The following is a 16,636-nucleotide window of genomic DNA, read 5'->3' on the forward strand; positions in this document are numbered from 1 at the left end:
GCAATTCTCCTTAAAACACAACACCAAAAAAAACAAAAAAAACTTTTGTTGATATTGAAATCAACAATTTATCCTCATGATATGAAGTTTCTTGGAAGGAAAATGTTTAGAATGACGATCTTTTCTGCAGATTCTAAGGTGTCTCCATAGTCATTTATGCTACTACTACGCTGCGTTCCAAATTATTATGTAAATTATATTTTCTCAGACTTCCTAAAGTCATAGGACCCCTTATTTGATAGCAGCTTCACAATTCTTACATCAATTAAACTTGTGAGTTTTTGGAGAGTTTCTGCTGGAATTTATTTTGAGATAATGATTAACGACAGCTGTATAAGAAGTATGATCTGATGTTGATGTTTTAATCTTTGGTAACATAATTGAAGCTGTTGAGACTAAATGGTGCTGCTTCAAGGTCATAATTATATATATATATATATATATATATATATATATATGTATATATATATATATATATATTCACCTTGAACTAATTTGTTATGGTCTCTGTTTCGCTTGCCTGTGCAGATGTTTCAGCTATTTGTACCATGGAAGAATTGGCGCATATCTTCTCTCACATCTTAATAAATGATTGCCGCATGTTCAGATAAACTGCTCGAGAAACAGCATCATCAGCGACACCTTTTTTTAGATGGCACATTCGTGTGATAATTCCTCGCTAGGAAGGCCGACATGATGAAAACAATAGCTCTGCTGAAGCTGAGTCAATGTATCCTGACGTGTAAATAAGAGAGGAGTTGATTATGTTCCTTTTCTGCCTCTTATCCATTGAAGGAGATGCATATGAATACGATTAAGTCTTGGAGTGAAGAGACAATCAGACCACAAATCTGAAAGTTGATAAAACACGACATCTAGTGGTCAAATGTGTTGTATACTGCAACAATGAACAATTGTGGGCACTGCAGTGCACTAAGACCAATACAGTGCTTTCTATTATTGTAATATTTAAAAGTTTGATGCATTTTATATTTAACAATCCACAATGGTAAATGCTAAAGAAATGGAGATATCACAGTTAGTGAAATGCAATATTATCTGTTGCCACTTTTTATTGGCATCAACATGACAAAACTATACAAAAATAATTTTTGCCAAAAATAGTTACTTTTCGAATACTAAAGCTATAGTAATACACTTTATGTTGTTACTGCATAACAACAACCATAATCAAAACAACCACAACATAGTACCATATAACAACCACAACTACATTAATCATCGCAATCACAACCGCCACAACCATGACCACAACAAACACAACCACAACAACAATAATGACCACCACAACAATCAGCAAGCATCACAACCCCCACCGCAATGACCAGTAAAACCACAACAGCCATCACAACAACCACCAAAATAACAACATCCACTACATCACGACAACAACCAGCGTAACCACAACAACAACCAATTCCAGCTCAAGAACAACCACAACCACCACAACAATCATAACCCAAACCACCGTCCCAGTAACCATCTCAACAAAAACTACCATATCACATCAACAACTAGCACAACCGAAACAAAACAAATACCACCAAAACAACCACCATTACTATAGCAACAACCAATAGCCCCACAGGACCAACCAACAGAAGAACAACAGCCTGAACACCACAACAACCATATCTACAAGCATCACACAACCACTCCCATAACCACCAAAAAAAACACTACCACACAGCAACCATCAACAATGGCCACAAATACACAACAACTACCACACTCACAACAAAACCAATACCAGCATACGAACCACCAACCATCACAACAACAACAACTACAACCCATAGCACCACAAGAACAACTATAAAATCCTCCACAATACAGTAAACAAAAACCATATCCCACCAACAGGACAACAATTATTATAAGGTTCTTAATGGTACCTTAACTGACTCACTGATGGTGTAGTCCTACATTCGCCTGACTTTGGTGCGGGCAATGTGGGTTCAGTTCCCGCTCAGTGACGGTGTGAATATCAGTGCAACCGGTTGTCCATGTCTATATGTCCCCTGCAACTCAATGGCGACCAGTTCAGAATCATCTTTATTGCCAAGTATGTAAAAAACACACAAGGAATTTGTCTCCGGTAGTTGGAGCCGCTCTAGTACGATAACAGACAGCCATTTGACAGAAAATACTTCTGGGACATAAAAGCACAGTACGGGGAGTCAATGAGCAATGAAAGGTTACTGGTAATGTGGCTCAATTGGTAATGCCTCAAGCAATTTAGACCAATTTGAAATTACTAATGGAGCGATAATATGGTACAGTGTCTATTGTGCAAATGGTTCAGATACTTCTCAAGCACAACAACAGATATGCAAATAGTGCAGAGTGGCGAGACTACTACAGTGAGTGCACGAATAATGTACAATTGGCCCGACAGAGATGTGACAACAATCTCAAGACAAAATTGGCACCATTTTACAATGGAATTGTAAATTAACTGTTTAAGAAGTTGATGGCAAGAGGGAAGAAGCTGTTGGAATGTCTGCTTGTTTTAGTTTACATTGTTGGGTAGCGCCTACCTGAGGGAAGGAGCTGGAAGAGGTAGTGACCAGGATGTGGAGGGTCCAAGAGCATTTTGCATGCTCTTGTCTTAGTTCTGGCAGCATGCAAGTCCTCAAGGGTGGGTAGGGGGGTACCGACCAGTTTCAGCAGTTTTGATTGTCCGTTGCAGTCGGAGTTTGTCCTTTCTTGTACCTGCACTAAACCAGACTGTGACGGAAGAACACAGGACTGATTCGATGACTGCTGTGTAGAACTGCCTCAACATCTCCTGTGGCAGGCCGTGCATCCTCAGAAGCCGCAGGAAGTACATCCTCTGCTGGGCCTTTTTGAGGATAGAGTTGATGTTGGTCTCCCACTTCAGGTCCTGAGAGACTGTAATTTCCAGGAACTTGAAGGTCTCGACGGTTGACACGGGGCAGTTGGACAGCATGAGGGGCAGCTGTGTTGAAGGATGATACCTGAAGTCCAAAATCATCTCTACGGTCTTGAACGTGTTCAGCTCCAGGTTGTGTCGGCTGCACCAAAGCTCCAACTGCTCCACTTCCTATTAATGCGCAGACACGTCACCGTCTTTGATGAGGCCGATGACTGCAGTGTCGTCTGCAAACTTCAGGAGTTTGACTGCCAGGTGCGTTAAGGTGAAGTCGTTCTTGTAGCGAGAGAAGAGCAGCAGAGAGAGGACACATCGTTGGGGCGCCCCAGTGCTGGTGGTGCGTGTGGATGATGTGGTGTCCCCCAGCCTCACCTGCTGCATCCTGCCCGTCAGGAAGCTGTAAATCCACTGGCAGATCGCAGGCGAGATGCTAAACTGGAGAAGCTTGGAGGAGAGGAGTTCGGGGATGATGGTGTTGAACGCAGAGCTGAAGTCCACAAACAGGATTCTCGCGTAGGTCCCCGCACCGTCGAGGTGTTCTAGGATGAAGTGCAGTCCCATGTTGACTGTGCCATCCACAGACCTATTTGCTCGGTAGGCAAACTGTAGGGGGTCAAGCAGGGGGCCTGTGACGCTCTTGAGGTGGTGCGTTCAAAGGACTTCATGACCACATATGTCAGGGCGACAGGCCTGTAGTCATTCAGACCCAAGATTGCAGGTTTCTTGAGGACTGAGATGATGGTGGAGCGTTTGAAACAAGATGGTACTTAACACAGTTCCAGAGATCTATTGAAGATCTGTGTGAAGACTGGTGCGAGCTGGTCCGTGCAGACTTTGAGCCAGGATGGGGACACAAGGTCTGGGCCCGCCGCTTTGTTGATCTTTTGTTGTTTGAAGATACGTCTCACAACCTGTTCCTGGAGGGTCAACGCAGAAGGGGGAGTCAGAGGTGTGATTGTGGTCGGTGTAGGTGTTCAGGTTGTAGTCTGACTTTCTTACGGAGTCAGCTGGGATATTCTCCAGCACCCTGCGACCCTGAACAGGATAAGTGGTATTGAGAATTATTATTATTCAACCCCTGGTAATTTAACTCATCCGCTTTCCTAGTTAGAACATTGTGTCTTTTCAACTGCAGGGAGGTGAACACCTGCTTCTTATATTAGTCGGCCTTTGACCAGCTGAGGTTTTAACCTCCAAGTGCTGTGGTTTTCAGGAAAACACATCAGGACAAAAGGGGACCAATCAAAGCATGTGGAAATGTTCAGTGTGTTAACCATGCAGCATTTTTACATCTGAGTGTAATTGGGGTCCCAATTAAGTCTTAACCAAAAGCTTTCCTTGTTCCACAGACATGCCAAAAAGGTTTGGTATCCAAATGTATCTCTGGAAGAACAATTGTGCCTCAGATGCACATTGTGTAGTCAGCAGCTATTGTGATGATTGATGTGAAATGACTAAACCACATGGAACACAAAGTTCTCCCTCTGGAAGAAATCCCCACTGTAAGTTCTCATTGTATCAACCCTGTTCAACAGTGCACAGAACATCTTTTTGTTCTCCTCCTCATCCATTCTAATAAGCTCTCACACACATACAATACTCCAAACAGACAACTTATAGCCTGCATTGCTTCTGGCTGAGATTTATAGTGCAAGCATATTGTGCTCGAAAAGGGATTGAAGATTGTGCTGTGGATTTATGATAAACAGGATTTCATGATAACCGATCTGCTTCACTATGACCATCGACAGAGGGCATTATTGCACTGTGCAGGATGGTTTATCACTATAATCACTATAATCATCTTTTTTTTTTTCATCAAAAATGAATACACCCAAATGAGTCACACTGTCAAAAAAACATAACCTTGAGATTCTAATAGCTCTTAGTCTTCAAATGTGAGGCATAGGAGGTTGGAACTGTTTTCTTTTACTGCATGACGTGAGCGTGATATGAAAAAAAATAAGGACGGTTAAACACTTGCAAGAAAGTAAAAACATTTGGGAGCATTTTAAGTCACGATGCATTGCTCAAATTTGGCGTGCTCATTTTACTGCACCTTAATGAACACTAAGAGAAAAGCAAAGTCACACACACAATCACAGATACGTGCCATTTCTAAACACAACGCAAATATTAAAACTGAATTAAAAACAAGTGTACCAGAAATTTTAGACCACACACACATGCACATAGTCTCACTAACCCTGTTGGAATGTCTCTTACAATGTGGATCTCTTTCTTCAGATCGCACTAATTTTTCTCGAGTGACAAGCGGCTTAAAACAGGCTTAAAATACCCCCCTTTAAAGAGTCACAGAATATACTCACGCAAAAGAACATCTGTGGTGGAGACAGATGCCTCTGTTTGCTTAAGGTGGTTTGTACAAGCAAATATCCAGATCACAAGCTGATCTTGACAGACCTGGTCGCTCAGGAAATGATGTCACAGCAGCAACAGATCTGTACGCTGATAAGGCCTGAGAGAGTGCAAAAGGCCCTGTGCTCTTTTATCCTCGTCATCATCATCCCATCAAGAACATGAGTGATTAACCCGCTATTCACAAATTCATTTCAAAAGAAAGAAAAGCTGCATTTGTCATTGATGAGAAAGTTCGCCCCCGTCCCCGCGTGTTAATAAAAACAACTTTGAATATTGGTAACATAGGCTTGTGAGTCCGGGAAGCAGGGTACCACATGCAGACAATAGTTGATGTTTTACCATACTTTTATAATGAGATTAGTGTGCATGTTCACTGTGACTCATGGTTTATAGACCCAGCAGTGTGCACGAGAGGTTACAGTATGTGCTCCACTAGTGGTTTGAAGTAAATCACTGAAGGGTCCTGTTTGCTCCCACATGGATAGAGATGGAGGGGTGGGGGGTGAAGGAGGTCTGCTGCTGAGTGCCTGTTTGCTAATGTGCGTTGTACAGTACGTGTTTATGCCTGAATATTATTTAAGAAACTGCAGAGCATGTTTATACGGCTGCTTAATGAACCCACTTGGGTGTGTTCTTTAAACTTCCTGGCTTTGGCTCTCTGTCTGGAAGTCTTGCTCTCTATCTGTGTGTACATTCCCCTGTCTGGTTTACTCTGCTTCTCTACATGTGTGTACATACGTTTAGTTTATGTCTGCATTTTTGTGTGTGCGCCGTATCAAATCTCCACAATCACTGAGTCACAAGACACAGAGCAGCTCCCCTACCACCTCCTCCGCCATCTCTTTGTTGGTTTAGATGGACAACCCATCTGGTTTCCATGAAAGAGGGATCAAAACAGAGAGACGGCCCGTTGTGGACCTCTTTCATCCTTCCCATCAGCAACTTTGCTGTCACAATTCTGGTGGACAAGCAGACTAGATAGCTCTGGACCTTGACAATGAGTGAAACTAAACTAAACAAACCGCAAGATTAGATTTTTCTGTTAAATCAGTATTTAACCCCGACTGCTACGTCACTAAGTGTTACCAACATGTTTACAACGCTGTAACTTCAACTATATACATGGTCTGTCTCATACTGGAACCTCTAAAAAAATGTTTTAACAATGACCGTGACATTGCAGAGTGATCAAAAAGATGTGTGGAAATTGGTCAAGTAACCCTGTTTACCAATGAAGAAACAACATACGCCAATAAATAGAAAACTTTATTGGCAGAGGGAAATATTGTCAATACCAGCACTGAGCTCAAAACAAGAGGCGACATTACGAAAAGAAAGGCTGAAGTCGGCGCTGCTGTGTAAACAACAGAAGGAAACACTAAGTCTTAAACAAAAGAAATGTTTTTGTCAGCACAGAATCTTGAACAATAGAACAACAGCACAATAGAACTGACGGAAACAATAGTAAGAAATGCAAATGGATCAAATTTGAAGGATAGGGCCCAGTGCTTACTGTGGTACTGCCACAGTAGAAACCGTAGCCCCAAGGAGGATTGGGGCCCACACTGAACAGAAAAAAAAAATATTGAGTAATATATATATATATATATATATATATATATATATATACACGAGAATAAAGTTGCAATATTACAAGATAAAGTCATATTGTTACAAGAATAAAGTTGTACTATTACTAGATAAAGTCATATTGTTGTGATGATGTAATCTGAATATTACGATCCCTGTAAAGTCTAAACACTACTATCTTTTTTTTCTTAATGTAATATTTTCAAGGAAACAAACTAAACAAAAGAGGTGAAATCAGACAGGAAGAGACTGAAACATTTGTACAGTCACATTTCATATTGATGATGGTGATGATGTGCCCAACAAAAATTGTTTCATTGTTTGACAAACCTACCATATATTAAAGTGAGACTTGATAAGATCCTGAATAGTGCTCAACACAGGACTTTATTCCAATAAAATAAAATGAAAAAAATCCCAATGGTACAACGTTTTTTCTTGTAAATTACGATTTAATTTTTGAAATATTTTGATATTATTTTTGTAGGATTGTAGGAGGCACTACTACTGCTTTGTATAGGGTCAGACTGGAATCCTTTCTTGTCCTGTCAATTAGTATACCATTGTGTGGTATCAAGGGAAGATCGTGGTATCGAGAGTGGAGTTCAGGCAGTTTTATATGCTGTCATATACATTTTAAATTATTGTCCAACATGATGTTTTATGATGTTTTATCGAGTGATGTTTTTATTCATGATAGATGCATTTTGCATTTAATTCTGTGAAACATACTGCAGTAAATCAGTCTGATTGTTTTCAACTTTCCAGTGGGGCAAGCAAGGACATTTGTAAGCATTCCAGTCCAAAATGTAGTTTGTTTGTTCTTGGCCCATACAATAATATTAGTGTCTTCCATTTTACCATGTTATTGGCTACTCAAAAAGCAGTGACATATGATATGACATGAATGCTGTTGATATAATAATTAATTTAGCATGTACAAGATAATTGTACTCATGGGGCTGTATTTTCGTGAACGGTGCATATCCTGCGTGGCGGGCGGAGCAACGCTGCATCAGAGCCGAGTTAGACCGGTGTTAGTAATTTTATAGATGAGCGCAGCGAGCAGTCGCAACACTGCGAGTGTTACAGCTGACTTCAGTCACCAACAATCAAATCATCTGCTCTCATTCCCTTTCAAATGTGCCGCACTCACAGTCTCGCTTGGAGATGTGGCGCTTTTCTCTGTGTGTAAGTGGATGATGCGCAATCACAGCGATCCGTGGATGAGTGGAGCATTGTCACTGCTATGGCCATAGTGTGGCAGCAGACAATGTTAGTGGTTACCCTTATTAAATACAGAATGAGCTGGTGATCACCACTGGTGACTTAAATATGTCTGCGGAGTTCAGTATCTGTCTGCCTGCGCTCCACTCAAATTCACCAAAATCGCATTAGACCAGCAGCCAACCTTGCACCAGGATTTACACGTGGTCTCAGTAGACATACATTTTGTCCAACTTTCTGCCACCAAATTTTCACTCCACTAGGCGCATCTCCAAGGATACTCCCTCTGCTGCACTGGAATGCCCAGGTTGGGGTGGACCACTCAACCCGATTGGCAAACACGTGCTTGCACGAAAATCAGGATCAGCCAGCGTTTGCGCAGCAGATGAGCTTTCTACAAAACTAGAGCCCGTAGTGTTTTAATTGATGTCATTCTTATTTGTCTGTCAAGTTCTTCTCCTAATGCTACTTGGAGCATCAAGTTCACATCATTCAACTTATTGTAGATTTTACACTTTAGCTGACCCATTTGCATTGTTTCTACAATTTGTGAACAGCAGTGACAGCGTGTATTAACACTTTCACATAATGTAGTTAGACACTTGTAATCTCGCTTTCTGACTACAGTATGTCAAGATTACAGAAACAGGAGACATGGGCCCTTTTCCCAAAGAATTTTGTAGTATGAGGAAGAAAGGACAGGGCATAGCTTTACATCTGTAAGAAATTCCAAAGACCTCATGAGAACCACAAGCGCAGGAGTGAGGCTTGATCTCCACATTCACCCGCTGCGTACATGCTGGATTAAAGGAAATATAACACGCCCATCCACTCATAACAAAACATTCATGGAACGTTCTAGAACTGGAAAGAACCAACAGTTCAAGGACCCCACTTAGACTCATTTTCTGGCAGTCAGCCGAGTGAAATAAGGGAAGGCCTGTCAATCTTCCCTTTCCAGAATGTGATGTAGGCTGACATCGCTTTCAAACACTACTCGCTCTCCCAAGTCCAGATGTTAAAAAGAAAGACGTCTGGAGGGCACACCACTGCATTCCTCAGGTCAAATGTGAAGGCGGTTAGCCTGCTGCCTGAGGCAAGGAAGCCCCTCTTGTGTCTCCTCTTTGATTGGAGTCAAAGGCTGGACTGTGCGCCTGAAGACAATCACTGAAGGAAGGAAATGAGAAAGCCTGAAGCAGACTGTGTGTGGAGAAAGACATGCTCATTCGTCTAAACGCTCCGGCCGATTAAAATAGAATGAAAGGGGCCACATATAAGGGGTGCTTGCTCTCTCATAATGAAATGTGCAAACATCTGCGCGGACGTGTGCTTCAACGCATGACAAATCCATTCTTTGCATATAGCCACGCATGCCATCAGTGTTTGTGCAGAGTGGGTTGTTTCTCTTGGGTGATATTATGTCTGAGGGTGTGTTTGGGTGTGTGATAAAGTCGCCATGGACTGTGTGAATGTTGTGTGAGTGTGTGTGTGTGAGAAAGAGAAGAAACTGAAAAGCCTCCAGGGGGATTTCCTCCAAAAGGGAAAGCTTTTCTCCCCCCCTAACAATCTTTCCTTCCCTCCCTCCTTCTCGCTCCCTCTCTCCCCCGAGTTCACCCCCAGCTTGCTCCAAACACTCAGAGAAGCCAGAGAGACATGAAAAAGGAGACTTGCTTAACAACTTGTTTTTCATTTTTCTTCCTCACGCTGCTTGTGTGGAAAACCCTATGAGGAAACAACTTGCTTTGCTTTTGCCAGTTTTCCATCAGGACTGTCTTGTGGACATACCTTAACAGATGACAGCCTCTCTGCTGGTGCACTAAACATGGCAAGTTTATCGGCACAGATCTCAGGGAGCGTCTCTGTAGAGGATTATGATCAAAGTTGCTGCCTGGTAGAGGAGAAACTTCTGTGAAGATGGTAAATATATGCTACGGTTGTTATGGTTTGCTTTCAAATCTCCAATGCGCCACTGACCTAGTGGGAGCGAGCATGAGTCTCTAGATTGGGCATGTTTGCCTCTTTGTCTTTGTCAAGTGTGTTTGCAAGTGAAGTCAGGTCTCTTTTTTGTGTGTGTCTAATTTCAACACACAAACACAAATGAAGCCCACCCAATGGCAGTACCCATGCACAGGGCTACACAAAAGTGGATGTCACCTGAAAGACTATAAAACTTTGTTGTTCTGCCCACAGTTGGTGGGACTCGTTCCCATCAGCAGACCGCAGCATCAAAAGCTGCTGAAGTGTGAGAACACTGACAAAGAGAGCGGCACAGGCAGTTGTTAAGCTTCCTCAAGTCCTTCACTTTTTAACAGGCTTCAATTCATGTAGATGGGCCAAATTCTTCAGTGAGTGGAGGGTGTATAAACGCCTCTGCAGCTTTGCAGTTCAACATTCACACCACAGAGGACCAAACTCCTCCTATTAATAACAACATGCTGTAAATTTGAACATAAGTTTATTTCTGTTTTGTTAAATGGATCCTCATAATCTAATGGGACATCACTTGCAGTATACAGTAGAACCTCCAAACAAACTTGCAGGCTGACTTTCAAGTTGGTCCAATTTCAAATTTATCCCAACAGACAATGAATTACATGCTGAAACTGTCGCCATGCTTTACTAACTATGCAGACATTTTAATACTCCTAAATGTCATAAAAGTATAGAGATGTTACTGTATAGTGAAACAAATTAAAACTACAATAAAGTAAAATATACTCACTCTTTGATCACGCCAGACACACATGCAAGGGAGAGGGAACAGAAAGGGATTTGCAGATTAATAGTGTCATCTTCATTTTTTTTTTGTATAGTATTTTTAGCATGTATTTCTGGAATTTATAAAAGTTAGCGATTAATTAATTGTATTGTGCTGAGCGGCCAAACCCTTTCCTATGACACAGCAAGTCAAAAATCAGATTTTATTGTTATCATCACACTTTTTCTCTGTGCCCTTTTGGCATCACACAATGCTCCCACAGCCAAAGAAAGAGCAAAATACTCATGTGGAGTTAATCCTTTCGATACTCCATGATCTGGAGATTTTCTGATGTCACACGCCATTATGGTTTGAACTCTAAGTTTTGTTTGACTTTGAGGCATTTTTTCCTCACATTTTGGTTGACGGATTTAGAGGTTACGCTGTACGCTAAATGAACAAAAAGATAAACACACTCCTTCCCATTAAGATAAGATACTTAATGAACTTCGATTATACTGTACATTACCATATACAGGACATTGATAACTGGTTGTACAGATGAATATCAAGATGGCAGTGCCATAATCTCCTTGCCTATAGCTAAACTATATTTAGCTTTCCTAATATGGCAAGCGTGACATCTGTCCAAGGAAGCCGGTTAAATTATAGCTTGAGAGAGGTTATTTAATAAAGTGGTGGTTTGTTTTGTGAATGGTTGCTGTCACTGCACTTTACATACTGTCGCACCGGTTTTACCAGCCAGGACTGTTTGTAGGGGCTGATGATTTATGCTGACCACCCCACATTTAAGACCCCCCACAACCCCCATCCCAATGACCAAGACACTCTTTCCATGGTAGAAAAATGTACCTTTAGTTTGTTGGTGTACATTCTTCTTACAAAGTGTGAAATGTTTTGTACAGCAACCATCCATCCAACCATCCATCCATTTTCTGAGCAAGCTTCTCCTCACTAGGGTCGCGGGCGTGCTGGAGCCTATCCCAGCTATCATCGGGGTACACCCGGAACTGGTTGCCAGCCAATCGCAGGGCACATATAAACAAACAACCAGTCCCACTCACATGCACACCTACGGGCAATTTAGAGTTCTCAATTAACCTACCATGCATGTTTTTGGGATGTGGGAGGAAACCGGAGTGCCCGGAGAAAACCCACGCAGGCACGGGGAGAACATGCAAACTACACCATTGTTAATGTCTAACAAATGTGAAGAACAATGGTGAATATAATAACACTTCTTAGAGTATTTTGTTGCTTTCTATCATTTTCAGAAATTCATACATATACAACAACAAAAAAGACAGAGAACAAATACATTCGGCCTTACTTCTAACTCTACTAAACCAATGGTCAGTGAATGACACTTTTATTAAGCACACACGCTTCTTATGTAGTCCAGTATGTATGCCTTCTTCATTTGTGTTCATTTCTGTGAGTGGCCAAGTAAAGGCCATCAGTAGCTCACTTCCTTGCCAATAACTCGTCATCACTTCTTCACTTGAAATTATCTGAGCTCCCTCTGGAAGCAAAATTATACTTCCTGGCCATTTTGATTTTTGCCAAATTCCTACTGACAGATCTATGAAAAACATCTGCTCGAACTTGAAAAATGTACCTCACATAACTGAATGAGCCGATTCAGTTTTCTTCAATTGTTATAATCAGAAGAGAAAACACATCTCGGAGCTGTGGCCAATCGTTTGACTGTGTTTCTTGTCTCTGTTTCACAAAAGTGGGTCAAGTGCCGTGGGGTGTGTTTTCAAAACAGAACCATTGCTGAGTGAAAAGAAGATGTGTGTTGCAACTGGATTTCTAATAGTGGGCCCTCCCCCCAATGTTTAAAGATTGTTTTGAAACAAACAGTATTACAGTACATTGGCTCACCAGTACAATTTTGTAATCCTTTGTTTCTGGTTCATACAAAACTAGTTGAGCAAGGTGATAGAGGAGTTGAACTGGACTCCCTTTCCTGAACCCAATTCTTCATTTTATTATTGGATCACATTGTTTATTTTCTTGCATTTTCACTTCCAGTAGGTGCAGTGACAATGTGGTCCCTTACTACACTACGCACTTATTTACTGATGTGACATTTTACTAAAGGGTTCAATCTGTTCACACTTGTTCCTTACAATACAGTACACGGTCTTCCATTGGGTTTGGTCATCTGAGTAAAAGCATCCCAGCACAACTGATCAGCATTCATCTCAGTTACATTTTATTCAACATGTTAAACAAATGCACACATTTCTTTGTTGTTGTTTGTTTTTTTTTTGGGGGGGGGGGGGGGGGCTACACCATTTAAATCTTTCTATAGTCCAGGAATAGACCAGATGTGATCTCCTTTTAAACACAAATGCTTGAAAATTCCTTGTGTCATATATTAATGGATTTCATGAGGTTTTCTTCTGCTTCTTGCACATTGTGGCCCTTGTAACTTAACTTTTAAACAAAAGTATGTAGCAACCTGATAATAAGCTTCATGGTACATTGGCTTGTAATAAGGAGAAAGTGAAAGTGCCTCTGATCACTGACTTTCTGCTAACTGTTCCAATTTAGATTTTTGTGTCGTCTGAATATTTTTTTGTTGATTTCTGTGTAGTCTGAATATAAAGTACATATAAGTACATTCCCTGGCTTGGCTATTTGAATTTATGAACATGTATTTGTCAGTTTTGTGAATGTACATTTACGACAGTGGCTTAGAAGTTAATTTACACTTCATGGCTTTAGGAAATTTTGTTAAATGCTGCTAGACTGACTGAATTGCACCAATTGAGTTTCTATAGTTCGCTATGCTTGCCATCTCAGTTTTTACTTAATTCAAGAATAACTAGCAGGAGTGTTGTGATTTTCCATATTTGTAGAATACATGCAAACATGTTTACTTGTCCTACAGAATGGTGAAATGTAAATATTAATAAGAGTGTGTAGTGCAGCAATATTGTCATACTTCTAAGTAATAAATGTTTGGCGTTTACTAAGTCATGCTGAGTTTGTGAATTTAAATCTTAGCTCATCGATGTCGAGGCATGCGTATGCATTTGTGCAACCTCTCCTTGTTACACACTGCACCCTATAAGTAGAAAATAAATAACTAATAATCCCAACCATACCTTGTGAAAGAAAGGAATTTGCTTAATTTTTGGCATCCACGAGAACAGAAGCAATGTAGGCACTTCGTCCTGGATGGGCTTTTTCTGTTAAAAGGACTTAAGATGTCATCTCCGAATGGAGTGTCTGTCTCCTTATGTTTACGAGAATGGATCACACACAAAGACAACTGAGACTCCCTTCCACTCGGAGAAAGAAAAAGTGGAGGAGGCAGAGTAACATGGAGGTCCCGGTTCCATGTTTATATGGTTATGTGGGGTGGGCTAAAACAACATGATTGATTGTATAGGATTATCACTGCTGCTCTGTTGTTACTGAAAATACAAAAAAACGGTGTTACTTGTTTACACAGCAACAGTTTGCAGACTGAGATTATAGACACTTCAAAACATATCTTAAAGTGGAAGTTTTCGAAAATGATTGAAGAAAAGGAGTCAGGACATGCATGGGAAGAGTTCAGTGAGAGCATTTGCGAGTACCGGTACATTTCAAACTCATATTTACAAATAAAGTATATTATACGAGTAGTGGATGTATACCATATCTATACAATATCAGAAATTTGATGGTGTAAGAATACTTTTTCACATGGTACAAGAAGGTACGCTCAGTTAATGCCGTATTTACTGTGTTTCATCGGATAGTTGCATATTTTTGGCCTAGAAGTGTTTTTCATACAGTTACTGTAACTATAGCTATACTGTGCTAGCATGGGTTAGTGAAAGACCAAGGCGCGTTCTGACTTGCATACAAATTCGGGTTACAGTCATGCCGTAGGAGCAGAGCGTGTATCCTGGACTTGCCTTTGATTTGGAAAAAATATATATTTTTGACAGGCTTGCGTCAGAAACATTACTTGGGTTGTAAACACAACTTCCAGCTGCAATAGGAGGCAATACAGACTGTTAGAACTTTGTTCTAACGATCTGGTTTGGTGCTGCTACAAAAAAGGACAAACTCCGACTGCTACGGACAATCAAAACTGCTGAAAGGATTGTCGGTACCCCCCTACCCACCCTTGAGGACTTGCACGCTGCCAGAACTAAGACAAGGGCGTGCAAAATCCTCTCGGACCCTCCCCACCCCGGTCACCAGCTCTTCCAGCTCCTTCCCTCAGGTAGGCGCTACCGATCAATGCAAACTAGAACTAGTAGACATTCCAACAGCTTCTTCCCTCTTGCAATCAACTTCTTAAACAGCTAACCTATAATTCCATTACAACAAGCTGGCAATTTTTTGACTTGAGTTTGTTGTCACATTTCTGTGGGGCCAATTATGTATTACTCGTGCACTCGCTGTAGTTGTCTCGCCATGCTGCACTATTTACATATACTGGCCACTCATGCCAGAGTAGCATCTGCTCCATTTGCACACTGATTGAGGAGTATCCGTAACATTTGCACAACCATTGTCCCAGATTATCGCACTACTCGTCACTTTAAACCGCATACACTCCTTGAAGTCCCAGCGCCCTTTGCACAATGGTCATTGCACCGGACTATTGCGATATTAGTAATTCGAACTGCTTTAAGTGCTAGAGGACTCTGCATCTTTTTGCACAATTGTTTTTTGTCAATGTCTTTATGTCTCCAAAGTGTTCTGTAAATTGACTGTCTGTTGTACTAGAGCGGCTCCAACTACCGGAGACAAATTCCTTGTGTGTTTTGGACATACTTGGCAAATAAAGATGATTATGATTCTGATTCTGAATTCTGATGATTCTGATTTACTTCTTAAAAATAAGACAAACTATGTTGCACCTTTCTAAAAAGAAGACAACAGTGCCAAGATACTGGTATTTGTGCATACAGTTGTCATGTTAATCCTCAATTTCTTAATAAGGTGCTCTGAAAGGCACTTTGAACACGTAGACATGTAGTTATGTTTAAAAATGTGATGTACAGGAAGTCCTCGATTTACGAACGAGTTCCGTTCCTACGATGGCGACGTAACACGAAATTCCACGTAATTCGGATTTCACCGTTAAAGTCGAAATTTACGGCGAAATACTTCTGTTACGGGTATTGTCCCACGTGATTGTGACAGCAAGCTCAGTGTGTGTGGGCGTGTGCGTCGATGTGTGAGTGAGACGGGACTGTGAAGGAGGAAGGAGTGCGCGCAGGTGCGAGTGTGTATAGTAGCAAAAGTGTAGTGACGGCGACCGGGGAAGAGTAGCGATTAGCGGAGGACCCGTTGACGTTGAATGTGAAGAGGAGCTAATAAAGCCATTAAAGCAGCAAATCGGTGCTTCGTGCCTTTATTGTTGCCGCCACCCAGCTCAGCTGTGCATCGAGAAAAGGGAGTTAACCCCTGCGTCTCTCGACCACGGTCAGGTGACCGTAGCAGGAAAGGCTAACACTTATAAAGAGATAAAGATATATATAAAGATAACCCGTATAAAGAAACTAAAATACATTTTTTAAAAAATAAGATGCTGTACTTACCATTACTGCCGAGAGAGTGTGAAAAAAGGCAAAGATACTCCCGCTGCACAAACACAGACAAGCACTATGCACTAGCTAAGCAGAAACACTATGGTGCCGGGACAAAATGGCGGACGAGGCACGGGCGTCGTAAAGTCGAAACATCGTAGGTCGATTACAACTCGAGAACTTCCTGTATATGTTTTCAAAGGCTATGTTTTTAGGCTTTACTCGATCAGGATTTTTGGGGCCAATCGCCCA

At 41.3% G+C, this 16,636-nt stretch overlaps 1 protein-coding gene across 3 annotated transcripts in view; it reads left to right on the forward strand.

Annotated features, from left to right (window-relative positions):
• The first annotated feature begins 9,721 nt into the window (after positions 1-9,721).
• Positions 9,722-16,636, forward strand: part of quo (quattro) — a 31,494-nt gene continuing 24,579 nt past the window's right edge. For 2 of the 3 annotated variants that reach the window (XM_061785457.1, XM_061785456.1), the window contains exon 1: positions 9,723-10,033. Coding sequence is in view for 1 of the 3 variants with exons in the window: in XM_061785456.1 (XP_061641440.1) it covers positions 10,031-10,033 (3 nt within the window). In the remaining 2 variants the exon portion in view is untranslated. Of the gene's footprint in view, positions 10,034-16,636 lie in introns of all 3 variants that reach the window. The other variant, XM_061785455.1, reaches the window with a different exon arrangement.

The sequence above is a fragment of the Phyllopteryx taeniolatus genome, chromosome 9, assembly GCF_024500385.1.
Source record: "Phyllopteryx taeniolatus isolate TA_2022b chromosome 9, UOR_Ptae_1.2, whole genome shotgun sequence".
NCBI lineage: Eukaryota > Metazoa > Chordata > Actinopteri > Syngnathiformes > Syngnathidae > Phyllopteryx > Phyllopteryx taeniolatus.